This window comes from Spea bombifrons, chromosome 3 (genome assembly GCF_027358695.1).
Source record: "Spea bombifrons isolate aSpeBom1 chromosome 3, aSpeBom1.2.pri, whole genome shotgun sequence".
NCBI lineage: Eukaryota > Metazoa > Chordata > Amphibia > Anura > Pelobatidae > Spea > Spea bombifrons.
Window position 1 is genome coordinate 104,778,590 of NC_071089.1, and position 17,384 is coordinate 104,795,973.

At 41.0% G+C, this 17,384-nt stretch overlaps 1 protein-coding gene across 1 annotated transcript; it reads right to left on the reverse strand.

Annotated features, from left to right (window-relative positions):
* Nucleotides 1-565: 565 nt before the first annotated feature.
* LOC128483508 (alpha-1,4-N-acetylglucosaminyltransferase-like) lies at nucleotides 566-7,368 on the reverse strand. The gene is made up of 3 exons (XM_053459723.1): nucleotides 7,091-7,368; nucleotides 6,417-6,824; nucleotides 566-901 (listed from the first exon to the last, which is right to left on the reverse strand). The coding sequence occupies exons 1-3, from the start codon at nucleotides 7,241-7,243 to the stop codon at nucleotides 881-883; spliced, it is 582 nt and encodes a 193-aa protein (XP_053315698.1). The 5' UTR covers nucleotides 7,244-7,368; the 3' UTR covers nucleotides 566-880.
* Between the last annotated feature and the right edge of the window lie 10,016 nt (nucleotides 7,369-17,384).

Below are 17,384 nucleotides of genomic sequence, written 5' to 3' on the forward strand. Positions count from 1 at the left end.
TATCACCTGCCACACTGCAGACATGTCACACACTAAGACCGATTACACAAGCACTAAGAGAAGTGAATATTCCATATCAGTGGGGCTTTCCCTTCACCCTCATCGTCTATAAGGGCAGCACCTACACTTTTTGCCAACCATCAGATGTCACACATTTTCACGATTACCGATTAGGAACCTTCTTTTCAAGCACCGACATGTCTAAAATGACGGAAACAACAACGTCAACCAGATAATTCATCATCATAATTCTTCATGCTCTTCACACTACATATTTTGCCATTCTGCACACGGAACCCAAGGGGAAACTGCGGCAGTGGATACTTGGAGTAAGGTATCTGAGCCTGAAATTAGTGATGCGAATGGTTCATATACTGTTTCTTGGAGCTTCATAAATATGTCACTGACTTATATGGGGTGAAAGGGTGTCTCTCACAAGCGACGAGTTGACACATTATGATCTCATACCTTTAAGTTTGACACTTCTGATATCGTTAAAGTACGAGGCCAAGTCACTCTGTTATGAAGTAACTCAGTGATAAGCCCCCCTTTTATATTTTTCTTATATTTTCTAATTCTATTTTCTTCCTTTTTGGGGCTAGGGAACATATTCAGTGACTCCTTTTTTTACTTCTATTTTTTTATTATTTTGATTACTTCTCACCGATGTCATCGTCCATCTGCACTATTGCTTGTATTGCTTCGTACTTGACACGAAACAATAATTCACACTACATACTAAGTATTCCTCTGGGATGTTTGCGGAGACAGGTGGTGACCCCTGCATTTGTTTTATTTGGAAACTCTTCGTTGCCACTCTACAAATGGGGTCCATGCTGAAGAAGGAGTGTTGGATATTATTGACGGGCTGTTTCCACCGTTATTCTTGAAGAGTAAGCATCTGAAACACGAATGAACTTTGTTTAGAGACCTCTCCAGACCATCTGAGGTTAATCAAACAAATGTGATTTACATTTGCTATTTTATGATTCAAACTTTCTATATGTTGAGAATTATGTTATTGCTGGTTATCTAGAAGGCTGTGGAATATGTTTGATGGACGAACAGATTCGTCCATCAAAAAGGTGAAACGCCTGCTGCATTTGAATCAATTGGTAGGTGTATGGAGGTTGCAACACCCTAATGTACGAGATTACACATTTTCTTCTTTCACTCATGACAGATGCGCCAGGATAGATGCTCTTTTTCTCTTTCGCCATCAATTTATTACGACCACACACATCTGAAATAGGAATAAAATCCCTAAGTGATAATGCACCTGTACATTTTACTTTCAAATTTTCACAATCACAGAGTAAGCTTTGGTGTTGGCGCCTTAATAAGAATATTTTAGATAATCCTGCATTTCTTGCAGACCTTACAATGCATCTCAGTAATTATGTTATAGATAATGACTCCAGGGAGGGGCCTTTTCCCACGATTTGGGAGGTGCTCAAGGCAGTAATTGGAGGCCATTTAATTAGAATCAGCTGCACTTTTATTAATTAAACCTATCAAATATTCTTGCACTCACCCAACTTCCTCTAGAAATCTTACCACAGCTGCAGACTTTTAGAGAACAAAGCTGGATATTTCCATGCCTACTACAAATGCGTATATAATCCCCCTTCATTGTCAAAATCAGATTCTAATTATAGTGAGTTAGTAGATTCATGTCTTTCCAAATACTTGACACAAAGATTAGGAGAGAATGCTAGGGAATCTCGGAACCCCCATAAATATTGCAGAGATTGAGCCCGCTTTGAAATTAACTTCACAGGAAAAATGCCTAGGCACGGATGGCTTCACCACCCTGTCTTACAAGCGTTTTCTTTCAGTTGCACATCTGGTGACCTTGTTTAACTTGTTAGATGCGGGAACAAATCTTGACCCACAATCTAATCTGGGCTACATCTCGGGAATACCAAAACCTGGGATTAATATTGAGCAATGCTGCAATCATTTAAATGATTCATTCTGATTTGAAAGTGTTAGCCAAAGCCATGGCTCTATGCCTCCAACCATATATACCAACATTGGTTCATAAAGATCAAGTTGGTTTTGTCCAAGGAAGGGAGGCCAGGTACAATTAGAGTTGTTAATTTGTTGATTTGTACTTTTATTCCAATGGACGCTTTTCAGGGTCCTTAATGCAATTGGGATAGAAGGGATTTTTTTAACCAAATTAAGGCCATTCTAGTGTCTAAACATAGAAAATAGGACACAACAGGGCTGCCCCCTCTCCCCTTTATTATTTTTTCGAGTCATAGAACCCCTTGCTTGTGCACCAACATCACAGGGATTCAAATAGCAGCCACTACTCTTTATAACTTTGTATTAACGCAGATGACATGTAAACACACGTTAACACGCTATTGAGAAATTGGCCTCATTCCCAGAGATACTGGGAATGTAATCATTTAATAGCATTTAAATGTAACATAAAGAGAGACTTTCAGTGGCGGAATGCTGTAATCAAATATTTGGGTTTGTTGATACACTTAAACCTTTTGCAGTTGTTGCATTAAAATTATAATGCTATTTTTTCCTCTGTAACTGAAGATCTTCACAAGTTGACTATCCAACCCATGTTTTTTATATTTGTAACAATTGTTACCTTTTTTCTTACCCAGGTCTTATTTTAAGGCATGTCAAGGAGTCTTCACAAAGTTTATTTGGGGAGACTGCGCTCCAACACAGGACGGGAATGGGTTTACCAAATATTGAATATTATTTGATCACTTCCCATCTGCGCAGACTGGTGGTATGGACTCTCGATGTACGTAAACACTGGGTCACCATTGAAAATTCGTTTTCCATACATCACATTTCAGCTGCCCCTTGCTTACCAGTGGATACCTCGTGGATTGCTTTTGCTTTTATGCTGTTGAAGCTCACTTTGTGAGCCATCACTTCTTGTAAGTTGCTCCAATAAATAGGGGCCACACTTTTTTACTTGCTATACTGTGCCATTGTATTATTTCTTTTACACAGATTATTGAAAGGACTGCATTTTAGATTGTCCTGGATACAATATTTTCACATCGTTTTACCCTGCTCTTCCCTACCTGTATCCATTACTCTTGTTTTAACAGTACTGGGAGGAGTACTAAGGAGGAGCTGTTATAATTTATAGAAGTGCCACATTTCACACACACCTTGCTTGTAATACATCCTGCAATTTCCCAGACGTTGAGAGTTTTTTTAAAAAATTCCCACCCAGCAGTGACCTACTCCACTTTTTCCACTTCAAATAATCCTCAACTTTAGTCAGGCCTCCCTAATAGGCTCCTGGAGTTACTCACACCGGCCCTGTCTGGGGTATGAGAATTTGCCATGTGTTGCAGGGTGGGGAGTTAAGATCAATTACCGATGTCCAAGGAGTTTCACCTTCCCTTGAAGTTGTTTTTATATACCACCAATTAAAACATTATGTCTCTAACTTTTTGCCTAATCCTCTGGTCACCAGGGGATTGACAGATTTTGAAGAGTTATGTACCAGGGGTTCTGAACCTGTCCATCTCCTCTCGAGGCTCTATGCCTTGTTGGTCACTGCACCCATATTTTTTGAGTCTGTAGGAGAGGGGTACAATCATCCTTCTATGATTCAGACTGGGATAAAATACTCATTGCAATTTATAAGGAAGTGATTTCAAGTAAAACTCAGGAATGCTCTTTTAAATTGCTTACAATTGCTTACGTTGGTACAAAGTTTCAGCAGAATTGCTTCATTATCTCCCCAGGTCTCCCCATTGTTCTAGAGGTATGGACTGGAGACCAGCTTTTCTATGAACATGGATATCCTTCACTTTTGGGATGTGGTATGCCAGATGATCCTGTAGTTTCTCCTGAGGCATTGAAGTTGAATCATACACAACTCTCATTTGCCAAATATAAAAGATCTCTTTCAGTTCACCTCATAAATACATCCAAAGCAGTTCCCTGCTTTTGGAAATCATCAGGTCCTCCACCCATTAATGCCTGTATAACCAGGCAGAACTCTATCTCACAAAGAGAAGATTTTAAAGCATTGTTCAAGGGGTTGGAGTATAGAAACAGGCTCAAGTGGTTGCCTTGGGCAGTAGCGTACCTAGCGGGGGGGGCACGGTCCGCCCCGGGTGCCGATCATCAGGGGGATGCCACTACCCCTTCAGAGACGGACAGTAATGTCCGCCGCTAGAGGAGCAGGCTCGGTTGGGGAGATCAAGGATCGCCCTCTAACCGTCTTAAAGTCAATCAGGGGAGCAGGAGGTCTGTCAATGCTCCCTTGCTATGCGCGCAGCAACTGATGCAGCAGAGTTAGGATCCAGGTAGCCCGCAGCGCTGCATGGGAACCTGGATCCTCCTCTCTGGTAGCTGGTGGACGTCTGTGCAATGGTTCACGGCTGCCATAGATGAGGATCCCCCGCAGCGCAGTATCCTCCTCTCTGGCAGCCGGTGAATGTCTGTGCGATACGGAGTGCCGGCATAGAAACCCTGGCAGAAGTTGTCTAAGTCCACCGGCTGCCCCTGCTAGACACCAGGGAGTCTGGGGATGCATTGGTAGGTCTGAGGCGGGCCCAGAGTGGCATATCTATAAGTAAGGTGCATTATGAACTGGGGGGGGGGCTTAACATGGCTATTGGTTTTCCAAGTTTCTGTTTGTATATAACATATGCTGACTAACTGCATAATAGATACCAAAATGTTAAACTACATGTATTCCTGTTCATTAGGTAAAATACTGTTTGACTATTCCACTAAAGTATATTTTTTCTTTAAAAATACATTTTTCTATAATCGGCTGTGGCCTATACGGTATATAGTGTTTACATAACATTGTATTACAGTACAAACATAAGAAAACTACGAAGTATACTTCTAGACGTATGCATTTGTATTTGTAGAATGTGTTTTGTAACGAAAATGTAACGAATCCCCGAAAACAAGGATGATCCACCGACTAACAAAAATGATTTGCAAACCCATAGAAATTTTGTTAAATTTGTTCATTTGTTAACCAGCTGTAGGTGAACGATCTCTCCCTCTCACTCATTTTTTGGGAGTAAGTAAGACTTTATTACATTAAATAAAAGTAAAAATCTCAAGAGAAGCATTTGTAAATTACAATTAACCTTTTCAGTGTACTGCACACACAAGCAAGGATTATATTATAATTTAGAGCATCTTCTATTGCAGCCACTGTGTGCGTGCGCTACATGCCCCTCCCCTTCTTTTTTTCTATGTAGCAGGACACTGTCTCACAGACTGGAACCCTCTCCTCCCCACTCGCTGTCAGCATTATCTCTGCATCTGCCGAGAAATCTTAGCTTGGTATATCAATAATGCTTAATTAATATACTAAGCAATATTCAGCGCCAACTCATTTGTCTAGCATTTAAAGATCACTTGGTGTTGGCTTCCTAATGCATAGTTATTTGGTGATTTTAAATGTCACCTTCCAGCCCAAGGTATACGTAAAGCCATATGGCCCTGAAACACAAACACACTTACACACAAGCTTACACAAACTTACCGTGCCAGGAACCTGAGGCTGTCTTTCCATATAAATCCCATTAAACATGTTTTAATCCTTCAATCATCTGCATTCAGTTTTCTAATCCACTAAGCAAACATTACACAAAAGGAAATAGTACCACATCCTATTACATAGTTTATCCAGGAACCCTGTGTTATGCAAAACAGCCAAAGCAAATAAAAGATAAACTGATTTCAGAGATTACATGTTGATTTTAATATAATTAATATCACATTTCACATGTTTCAGGATCACATGCAAACAAATGACACGTTAGTTGGTTCTACAACAGGGATCCACCTCCTGACTATATTTGGATGAAAAAGTGTTACCGTATATTACGTTCTAGTTAGATTCTGTTTAATGTCAGTTACACTTGGCTCATAGTTCCATTGCTGTTGCCATTGTTGCAGTCTGTTGCTGCATTTTTGCCACGCTGGTCATGTACTCAATTCCACATTTTTGACATGGTAAGACGTGTATACAGTTGTCAACATGCTTGAAGATCATCATATATTAATAAGCATAAGAATACATATGTTGATTAAAGTATTTTATAAATAACCTAAATCAGTACCAAGAAACAAGGATGCAAACCAAATATCGTTCACCAATAATCTAAACCAATAAGACCTTGTTTATTGATGTTCATTATGAATCAATGTACTCTGAAGACAAGGCTTTCATTCATAGTGGATACAGTTATTTGAGTAGTCTGTATTTAGATAAATATACTCATGTTCTTTGTAAGCGCTTCATGAATGTTGGGGCAGTACTGTTTGTAGATATTTTCTGCCAATGTGTTACTACCTGGAACCATTACTTTTTTACCCTTATTCATGAAGTTCCATAGATGCAAGGAAAAACAGTTATCAAAGGAAGGTATCTTATCCCATACCTGATAGTATCTCTCCCAAGAAGGATATGGAATGGGATAGAAGTGTTGTCTGTTTAAGAAAGAAATATTTCCACACATGATATCTTCTTCCCCCTTAATTTGAGGATCACAGAATTTCCTCAGAACACGAGAGAAGAGTTGTGGGCCTTGATGTCCCCAAACTGGTCCATTGTAATTTTGCACAAAGTCTTCCATGCAGTTCCAGGCAAAATTATGATGGGGAGGTAGTCCAAAAATTCCATTACTAGATAGCTCAGAAGACTTGGCGGCCAAAAAGCTTCTATATGGAATGGGTCGAAGAGAGACAAAATCTGAGTCCATATAAATGCCGCCATGTTTCCAAATCAGAGCCACCCTGCAGCCATCTGCGCTCACGTGGGTCCAGTAATTCTCCTTTTTAGGATCAATCTACAAACAGAAAGAAGTAAGTGACTGTGAAGTGAGAAATATGTCTTATATTTAGCAACATTTTTTACACTAGTGAACATTCAGTAAGACGCAGACTAGATGATCTAAGTAGCTACTGGGGTTACAACCTTTAAAATAATGGGATGAAGTTTCTTTTGTTTGTAAATGGCCAATAAAGCATCATTTGTGATTTTTTGTTTAAGGACCTAGCAAAGTTGGAGCACTTATCAAATTAATTCACTTTTTGTGAGTAGGTGCAGAATTACCTTCTGATACCAGGAGTGAAGGGGTGTGTCTTTGAACACTTCTTCTAATTTCAAAGGGAAGAAGTAGATATTCTTAAAAGATGAAAGTGTTGGGAACCCATTCCGTATTCTGTTCTCATCATCTTCTGAATTTATGTCGGGCAAACCTTTCATAAAGAAAACTATGGGCCTCTCAGGATATACAAGAGCAGCTGACTCCAAGGCACAAAGTACTAAGTCGGATGGCTGTGTTCTATTGGTAGTCTCCAGAAATATGATCCCATTGCTTTGGCTTAGAATCTTTGCTGGATCTATATTTCTGTCACTTATTTTATCAGCCTTGCCCAAGAAAGATGGTTTTGGAATTATTGTTTTTGCAAATAGATAGTAGATGGCAATTATTACGAAGAGTAAACAATAATGAATCTTCTTGATTTTTATCATGGTTGTACTTTGTTGACAATGACACTGTAGGAGCAAATAGAGAAAACAGTTTAATTATTGTAACAAATTACAGCAGCAAAAATGTCTAAAAAGAAATACACTACACGCATTACATAGTTACCATTCTATCTATCTATCTATCTATCTATCTATCTATCTATCTATCTATCTATCTATCTATCTATCTATCATTTTTATGCTTTCAGTTTGGTCTAAGTTGTGCAAATCTAATGCTAAGACCTCTTTTTCCTTCAACTCTTGAAAAACGCATTTAACAGATTTAAGAAATGTGCAGGGCATTGGAGTCCTAATTGAGGCAAAAAATTAGTTTTCGTCTAATGTAATAATTTTACCATTTTGTAACTATGTTTTGAGATAGGGTGTGAAACAAGCTCATATAGCTTCAGAATGTGGTAATTGTAGACATGTAGACAAATCTGTGTTCAACTCCTGCCTCGTAATGTATGTTATTTTAAAACAAATTAAATATCTTACTTCTATGGCATGGAGAAAAAAATCTATATTTTTAAGTTGCAATGCTAAAATAAAATACATAGTTTTTAATTATTATTTTATTTATTGCCTATGACCCTCTTATGGCATCGCCCAGTTCTATATCCAAATCTACCATTTATTATCTTCATTATACATATAACATGGATTTTAATTAAAAATGACAACAAAAAAACAAAACGTATGCACTCGTTATAGCCCTGTCCCAGCAGTGATAACATTCTTACCCTTGGCACTACCTATGTAACCTGTTATATTTTTATAAAAAGCTGTTTTAACTTGATGCTGCACTCATTACAATAAAGTATGGTAAAGTGTTTATACGTTTTTATCTAAGTCTCACAACTTCTTCCTCCAGCGAATTGTGATGCGGAGAGGCAGAACTTAGGAGGTAGCGCGACCACGCATGTGTAGTATGCATTGTCTGTGCATGTACAGTATCCGTGATGTATCCCGGCCTAGACCAATTATGTCCAGACTTAGGGCGGCAGGTCCTGGGGGCAGCAGTTCCCAGATACAAAACCGAGGGGAAAATTGGCCTCTCACGCTCTGTGACCAGCCGAATGTGTTGGTTACAAAGGAGATATTTGATCTCCTCAACCGACGCTTTAGAGTCTGCTCAGCACACTTTTCATAGACTTCATTAAAAGGCAATGTGCGTCTTTATGATACTGGGCACCGGGATATTACGTCATATCCTGAAGTTCTCCAACCACAGAGGTACAGGCAACTGGGGGCGCTGCCCCAAAGGTAAATATACAACTGCTGAGAATGAAATTGGGACTGTGGTCCCGAATCCGGCCGAGATCTACTCTATTCCAATTTTCCGGACAGCGGGAAAGCGTGGAAAATCAAGACAGTTGAGAGGCATGTAATTGTTATGGTACACACATAATGTCTAGACTGTAAGCTCGTTTGAGCAGGGCCCTCCTCACCTGTTGTCTCTGTAAGTCAATTTGTTATGTTACATACTACTTGTTATGTCCTGTCTACCCATTCTACAGCGCTTCAGAATTTAATGGCGCTATATACAATAAATAATAATAAATGTTGGTTTTTAATACCTATTTTCTGTGGGACAGTCATGATTTTCAGGCATTGTCCCTTTGTACCGCTGAGCAACCACACTGTCCCTCTATTGTGGATAATAGGGATCATGGTACAGATGGGCTGATCCTACAATTTCTCCTGACTGTCTGACTGGACTTGTGCGGAGCAGACCTCAATTATAACTCTCTAATGGCCATCTTGCAACATGCTTTCATGTATGGACCAAGCTATGTGAATGTGCAATGAGTCATGATGATATCCTAATCATTATTATAGTTAAATATTAGTCTCATTTAAGAAAGTAGACTCATGATATGAATATTGAGATAATACAATTCATTTTTTCAAGTTACAAAAATTAATTCAAGACAATTAGTCCTTATTAGGTTGTTAGATGTTCTTGACAGCAGCTGCAGTGGCAGGGATATGCTGACTGTGGGTCTTCAGCTTCTGTGGACAATAACTCCTATTATGGTTAAATAGCATAAACCAGATTTTCAACCTAGTAGGTTTTAGGGCAAAAACAAAGTCAAGAGGTCAATATATACTATGTAGGGTCTTAACTGGGAAAACTAGTTAAGCAAGTAATCTAAAGTCCATGCAATTAAATGGCTAACTCCTCGTTTAGCTGGTTAACTGTAAATCTCCATTTAACAAAAGTTTGTATGACTATTTAATCTAACTTTTTTTCCCTGTTACAGTATATGTGCTCACCCAAACCAAGTTTATTTTATATAGTGTTGAGATAAGAAATAATTTCCACTTAGGTTTAAAAACAAGGGTTTGCAGGATTCACCTTTATGGGTGGATATCAACTTGGGGCAAAAAAAAGGAAATGAACTACTGGTTGGGATATGTTATAAATCACCTAATGTTAATAATGATGAGGAAGAGGAGCTGTTAGAGCAAATTGGGAAAGCTGCACATCTGGGTAACACGTTAATTATTGGAGATTTTAATTACCCGGACATAAATTGTAGTAGTTCTGCAAGGGGATTCAGGTTGGTGAATCTGTTAAATGACATCTTCATTTCACAACTGGTACAAGCACCAACTAGAAAGGATTGTTGTCTGGATCTGGCGATAACAAAAAATGTTGATCTTTTGTCTAACATTCAAGTGGGGGAGCACTTGGGTAATAGTGATCACAATATGGTCTCTTTTGAAATAAACTCAAAAAAGAAATTGCCCATGGGGAATACTAAAACGTATAATTTTAAGAAGGCCAATTTCAATAAGATAAAGGCAGCTTTACAACTTATTGACTGGCATAAACTCTTCAGGGATAAAAACACTGAGGAAAAATGGAGTATTTTTCAAACAAATATTAGCAGGGTACACTTCTCAGTATGTACCACTAGGAAATAAATATAAAAGAAACAAATTGAAACCAATGTGGCTTAGCGGGGACCTTAAGCAGAAAATTAAAAATAAGAAAATGGCTTTTACAGCATTTAAATCTGACGAATCAGAGGCATCCAATATAAGATATAAGGAAGCCAATAAAGCATGCAAAAAGCTGAATAGATGGGCTAAACTAGAAAATGAGAGAGTGATTGCCAAAGAGAGCAAAACTAACCCCAAAAAATTATTTAAGTACATAAATTCTAAAAAAACAAAGAATGAAAACGTAGGTTCATTAAAAACAGAGATGGGAGTGTTGGTTAAGGAGGACCAGGAAAAAGCAGAAACTTTAAATAACTATTTTTCTTCAGTATATGTTAAGGAGGAACCTATGGCAATGGATATACATAGGACTACTGAATTTTTTTTTCAGTCAAACTGTGATTGGATGGCTCAGGAGAAGGTGCTGCAGCAACTAAAGAAAGTTAGTGTTAACAAAGCTCCGGGGGCCTGATGGTATTCACCCACAAGTACTGAGCTGTGTCAGGAAATAAGTGAACCTCTGTTTCTAATCTTTCGGGATTCTTTTCTTTCAGGAATTGTACCAGAGGATTGGAGGAAGGCAGATGTGGTTCCTATATTCAAAAAGGGTTCAAACTCTGTGCCCGGAAATTATAGACCTGTGAGCTTAACTTCTGTGGTTGGGAAAGGGCTGTTTAGGGATAATATTCAAGAATTCCTTGGGAAGAACAGTATTATTAGCAAAAATCAGCATGGTTTTATGAAACATAGGTCCTGTCAAACTAATTTAATTGCATTCTACGAAGAAGTAAGTAGAAGTGTAGATCAGGGTGTTGCAGTGGATGTAATCTACTTGGATTTTGCTAAGGCGTTTGACACGGTTCCACACAATAGGTTAGTATTCAAACTGAAGGAAATTGGTCTAAGTGCAAATTCTTGTTCTTGGGTAGAACATTGGCTTAGAGATAGAGAACAGAGTTTTTGTAAATGGTACATTTTCAAGCTGGTCAAAAGTGGTAAGTGGTGTCCCTCAGGGTTCTGTTCTGGGACCAATTTTATTCAACATACCGTATTTGCTCGATTATAAGACGAGGTTTTTTTCAGAGCAAATGCTCTAAAAAATACCCCTCGTCTTCTAATCGGGGTCGTCTTCTAATCAGACCTCAAATAGAGGTCTGATTAGGAGACTAAGATCCAGATCCCCCGCACCGCTGCAGGGGACCTGGATCCTCCTGTCTCACCCCCCCCCCATCATACACACACTTACCGGTGCTTCCTGCTGTGTTGCCGGGGCAGCGGGTTGACGTCTACGCGATCCGCGTAGACAACGTCCGCTGCAGCCGGAAGGAGGTGTGGCTAGCAGCGGGGGTTGTCTGCGTCCGTCGCGTAGACCTTCCCCGACTGTCAGAGATCAGAGCTCCCCGCACCGGTGCCGCACCGGTGCGGGGAACTCTGATCTCTGACAGCCGGGGAAAGTATACGCGACGGACGCATACAAACCCCCGCTGCCAACTCCACCTCCTTCCAGCTGCCGCGGAAGGCGACGTCAACCCGCTACCCCGGTTGGAAGCACCGGTAAGAGAGGGCTGAGAGGGGAGAGAGAGGGGTGAGAGAGAGAGAGAGTGTGTGTTAGTTAAATGGGGGTATAGGGTGTGTGTGTGTTAAATGGGGGCATAGGGCATTTCTGGAGTGGCGTTAAGGGGGCATTTAATAGAGCACTCTGCCTCCTGAAATGCCTTTTAACCCCCTAAATGCCAGAGTGGCATATAGGGGTATAAGGCATTTCTGAAGGCAGAGTGCTCTATACAATGCCTTTTAACTCCCTTAATGCCACTCTGCCTCCTGAAATGCCTTATACCTCCCTATATGCCACTCTGCCCCATAAAATGCATTTTAACCCCCTGAATGCCAGAATGGGATATAGGGGTATAAGGCATTTCTGGAGGCAGAGTAGCACATAGGGGGTCAAAAGGCATACCATGGGGCACAGTGGCATATAGAGGGTTAAAAGGCATATCATGGGCCACAGTGCCATATTGGAGTGGCAAGCCTGGGGGCAAATGTGTGTAACTGGGGGACAGGTTGGAAAATACAAGATATAAAAACAAAAAAAATATTTTTCTCAATCATAGCTTTTATTAAAAAAAATAGTTTACATGAATTAACATTTACTGGTAAAACTTTTTTCCTTTGGGGTCGTCTTATATTCAGGCTTTTTCTTTTTTTCCTAAGTTAATATTCCGATTTTGGGGGGTCGTCTTATAATCAGGGTCGTCTTATAATCGAGCAAATACGGTATTTTTCTTAAAGGTGTAGGGTCATTTTCGGTTTTGGCTAAGTGAACCGTGAATGTTTTGGTCCAGAATTTTCATTTTGGTGCATCCCTAGAATAAATAGAACTATTTCATTTTTAATTATCCTGAATTTGTAGTCACAAAACTTTCTAGGCCCAGAAATCAGTGAGAGGAAAAGTAAAGGTTTTGTGTCATTTACTTTATTTTAATATGCATATTTTATTAAAGGCCATATTTTCTCACAGTGAAAAATGAGTGCGGCCCTCACACGTATACAATTCTGGTGAAGTGGCCCACTGCAGAACAAACTTGGACACCCCTGCCCTAAACGGTAGTGAATTAGGGGTCACGACAAATGAGAAGGATTTGGGAATTGTTATAGACAACAAACTAGGCAACAATGTGCAATGTCAGTCAGCAGTTGCTAAGGCCAGTAAGGTATTGTCGTGTATAAAAAGGGGCATCAATTTGTGGGATAAAAATATAATTTGGCCTCTGTATAAATCAATGGTAAGGCCACACCTTGAATATGCTGTGCAATTTTGGGCACCTATGCTAAAGAAGGATATCATAGCACTAGAAAGGGTGCAGAGGCGGGCTACAAATTCAGATTGGTAGATGTAGTTGACAGCAGCTCTGGAGCACTATAACTCCCATTATGCTCACAAAGTATACATCAGCATTTCAACCCAGTATGTTTTGGGGAAAAAACAAAGACCATGGGGCACTATATGGTTTCTTACCTTGGGAAGTCATCCATTCAGTGTTTTCTCATCACGATCCTCACAATTCCTCCATGACACAGGACACACAAAAAAACAAAGAAAATCCACTAGACGTTGACGCATTTTGTTCAAATTGCAGTCATAGGTGCAGTCATTAGTGCACACCCATCCCCTTCAGGGGGTATTTATAGCAAGTAAGTACTGTTTGTTTTGTCCTATGTCAGAGGCATTTAGCATTTTTAGCTTGGAATTAGAAATAAAAGGCAAAGGTTTACTGTTAACTTTTACAGATGGTCCCGCTCACTTTTTAACTGCAACAGGTAACACATTTTAAGCCTGTTTAAGAATTTGTTTTTGTACATAGGATCATCATTTGATCTTTATTGGCATTAGGGTAAACACATCAATGTTTTTTTCTTTTGATTTAAATGATGGCTTGAGGCACCGTACCCAGGAGGGAACAACTATTTCAGTGGTTGGGAAAGGGCTGTTTAGGGATAATATTACAATAATTCATTGGGAAGAACAGTATTATTAGCAAACATCAGCATGGTTTTATGAAACATAGGTCCTGTCAAACAAATTTAATTGCATTCTACGAAGAAGTAAGTAGAAGTGTAGATCAGGGGGTTGTAGTGGATGTAATCTATTTGGATTTTGCTAAGGCGTTTGACACGGTTCCACACAATAAGTTAGTATTCAAACGGAAGGAAATTGGTCTAGATGCAAATTCTTGTTCTTGGGTAGAACATTGGCTTAGAGATAGACAACAGAGTTGTTGTAAATGGTACATTTTTAAGCTGGTCAAAAGTGGTAAGTGGTGTCCCTCAGGGTTCTGTTCTGGGACCAATTTTATTCAACATACCGTATTGGCTCGAATATAGGCCGCACTTTTTTCCCCCACTTTAAGTCTTTAAAGTGGGGGTGCGGCCTATATTCGGGGTCTAGCGCCCGACGCCCGGGACATGCAGTCTCGGGCGCCGGGCAGGCAGTGAGGTTAGGATACAGATCCCCCGCAGTGGTGCAGGGGACCTGCATCCTACTCCCCGATACGCTCAGACAGCCTCCCCTGCCAGCACTTCCCACGGGGGGGTGCCAGCACGGGAGGTTGTCTAAGCGCATCGTGCGGACCGTCCGCACGATGCGTTTTACCTCTGCCCACCCCCGACTTACCGGAGCAGACTCCTGGGTGTCTTGTGGGGCCGGCGGGGAAACATCTATGCAATACGCGTATACAACTTCCGGTGCCGGCACATCCAGTGCCGGCACCGGAAGTTGTATACGCGTATTGTGTAGATGTCCCCCGCCGGCCCCGCAAGACACCCGGGAGTCTGCTCCGGTAAGTCGGGGGGGGGAGAGGAGGACAGTGGCAGCATATCTCGGGGGGGGGGGAGGACAGTGGCAGCATATCTCGGGGGGGGAGGAGGACAGTGGCAGCATATCTCGGGGGGGCAGTGGCAGCATATCTCGGGGGGGAGGACAGTGGCATCATATCTCGGGGGGGAGGAGGAGGACAGTGGCAGCATATCTCGGGGGGGAGGAGGAGGACAGTGGCAGCATATCTCGGGGGGGACAGAGTGGCAGCATGTTTTTTTTTGGTGCTTTTTTAAAGAAAAAAAGTTTTTCTTTAAAAAAAGCACCAAACTTTTAGGGTGCGGCCTATATATGGAGGCGGCCTATATCCGAGCAAATACGGTATTTATAAATGACCTGGCAATAGGCGTTGAAAGTCATGTTTCTGTGTTTGCGGATGACACTAAACTAGGTAAAGTAATACAGGACAAACGGGATATTACAGTGCTGCAGAGGGATCTAGATAGACTGGGGGACTGGGCACACAAATGGCAGATGAAATTCAATGTAGATAAATGTATAGTTATGCACTTCGGGGTAGGGAATGCACAAGCAACCTACACCCTAAACGGTAGTGAATTAGGGGTCACGACAAATGAGAAGGATTTGGGAATTGTTATAGACAACAAACTAGGCAACAATGTGCAATGTCAGTCAGCAGTTGCTAAGGCCAGTAAGGTATTGTCGTGTATAAAAAGGGGCATCAATTCGCGGGATAAAAATATAATTTTGCCTCTGTATAAATCAATGGTAAGGCCACACCTTGAATATGCTGTCCAATTTTGGGCACCTATTCTAAAGAAGGATATCATAGCACTAGAAAGTGTGCAGAGGCGGGCTACAAAATTAATAAAAGGAATGGAGCACTATAGTTATGAAGAAAGGTTAACAAATTTAAATCTGTTTAGTTTAGAAAAACGGCGCCTCAGACATGGGCGTAGGAACCCCTAAAAATCTGGGGGGACAGCATTTCCCCCCATCAGATCCCCACTTTCTCCCCATCTCTCACACTATCTACCCCCTCTCCCCCCCTCACACTTTCTTACTATCTACCCTCTCCCTACCCCCCTTCTCACTAGATACCCTCTCCCTACCCTCCCTTCTCACTAGCTACCCTCTCCCTATCGCCCCCTTCTCACTAACTACCCTCTTCCTACCGCCCCCTTTACACTAGCTTCACTCTCCCTATCCCCCTTCTCACCAGCTACCCTCTCCCTACCCCCCTTCTCACTAGCTACCCTCTCCCTACCCCCCTTCTCACTAGCAACCCTCTCCCTACCCCCCCTTCTCACTGTCTACCCCAGGGGTGTCCAAGTTTTTTCTGCAGTGGGCCACTTCATCAGAATTGTATACGTGTGCGGGCCGCACTCATTTTTCACTGTGAGAAAATATGGCCTTTAATAAAATATGCAGATTAAAATAAAGTAAATGACACAAAACCTTTACTTTTCCTCTCACTGATTTCTGGGCCTGGAAAGTTTTGTGACTACAAATTCAGGATAATTAAAAATGAAATAGTTCTATTTATTTTAGGGATGCACCAAAATGAAAATTCTGGACCAAAACATTCACGGTTCACTTAGCCAAAACCGATAATGACCCCCACCTTTAAAAATAATAATAAAAACTCACATTTTTAATAAAAGTAGGTAACACACCACAATTGGACAAAAAAAGACCCTCCCACAGGTAAGTAGCAGGGCTCTTGTAGCAGGGCTCGAGGTGTGGACCCCGTAAGATCAGTTTCCCTGGCTGCCGATCTTACGTGGGCCACACCTCGAGGTCTCGCGAGCCGCATTTGTGGCGTTTCTATTGGGGGGGTTTCCTACGGCCCTGGGGGGTTTTCTTCATTATCACCCCCCCGCATGAGTTACTGGGGGGGGGTCTGTCCCCCCTGTCCCCCCCGGTTCCTACGCCCATGGCCTCAGAGGGGATATGATAACATTATATAAATATATTAGGGGCCGATACAAACCATTGTGTGGAAATCTGTTCATAAACAGGACTATGCACAGGACACATGGTCATGCATTTAGACTGGAAGAAAGGAGATTTAGTCTAAGGCAGAGGAAAGGGTTTTTTACAGTAAGGACAATAAGGATGTGGAATTCTCTGCCTGCAGAGGTATTTTTATCTGAGTCTGTACAGACGTTTAAACAGCAACTGGATGGATACTTGGAAAAACATAATATTCGGGGATATAATCTTTTACTATGGGGAAACAGCTTATTGATCCAAGGAGAAATCTGACTGCCATTTTGGGGTCAAGAAGGAATTTTTTTCCCTTGTTAGTGCAAAATTGGAAAGAGCCAAACTGGGGGGTTTTTTTGCCTTCTTTTGGATCAACAGCAACAAATTAACCGATTTAGGAAAGGCTGAACTTGATGGACGCATGTCTTTTTTCAGCCTATATAATTATGTAATTATGTAACTATGTAACCTATAAACACAGAAACAAAGAATTTGACAGCAGATAATGACCATTCAGCCCAGCTAGTCTACCAGTTTTTCCTGATGTACGGGGTTTACAACAAATCAGTCTTTGGGCAGGTCCCAGAGTGAGGAAAGCTT

Bases quoted from the DNA above. Each gene is read 5' to 3' on its own strand.
- LOC128483508 (XM_053459723.1), bottom strand. From the start codon at position 7,243: ATGAAAGGTTTGCCCGACATAAATTCAGAAGATGATGAGAACAGAATA. The intron at 6,825-7,090 runs GTAATTCTGCAC...TTCTGTTTGTAG, and splicing joins TTCACTCCTGGTATCAGAAG to ATTGATCCTAAAAAGGAGAA. The intron at 902-6,416 runs GTATGGGATAAG...TTCGTGTTTCAG, and splicing joins CTTGGGAGAGATACTATCAG to ATGCTTACTCTTCAAGAATA.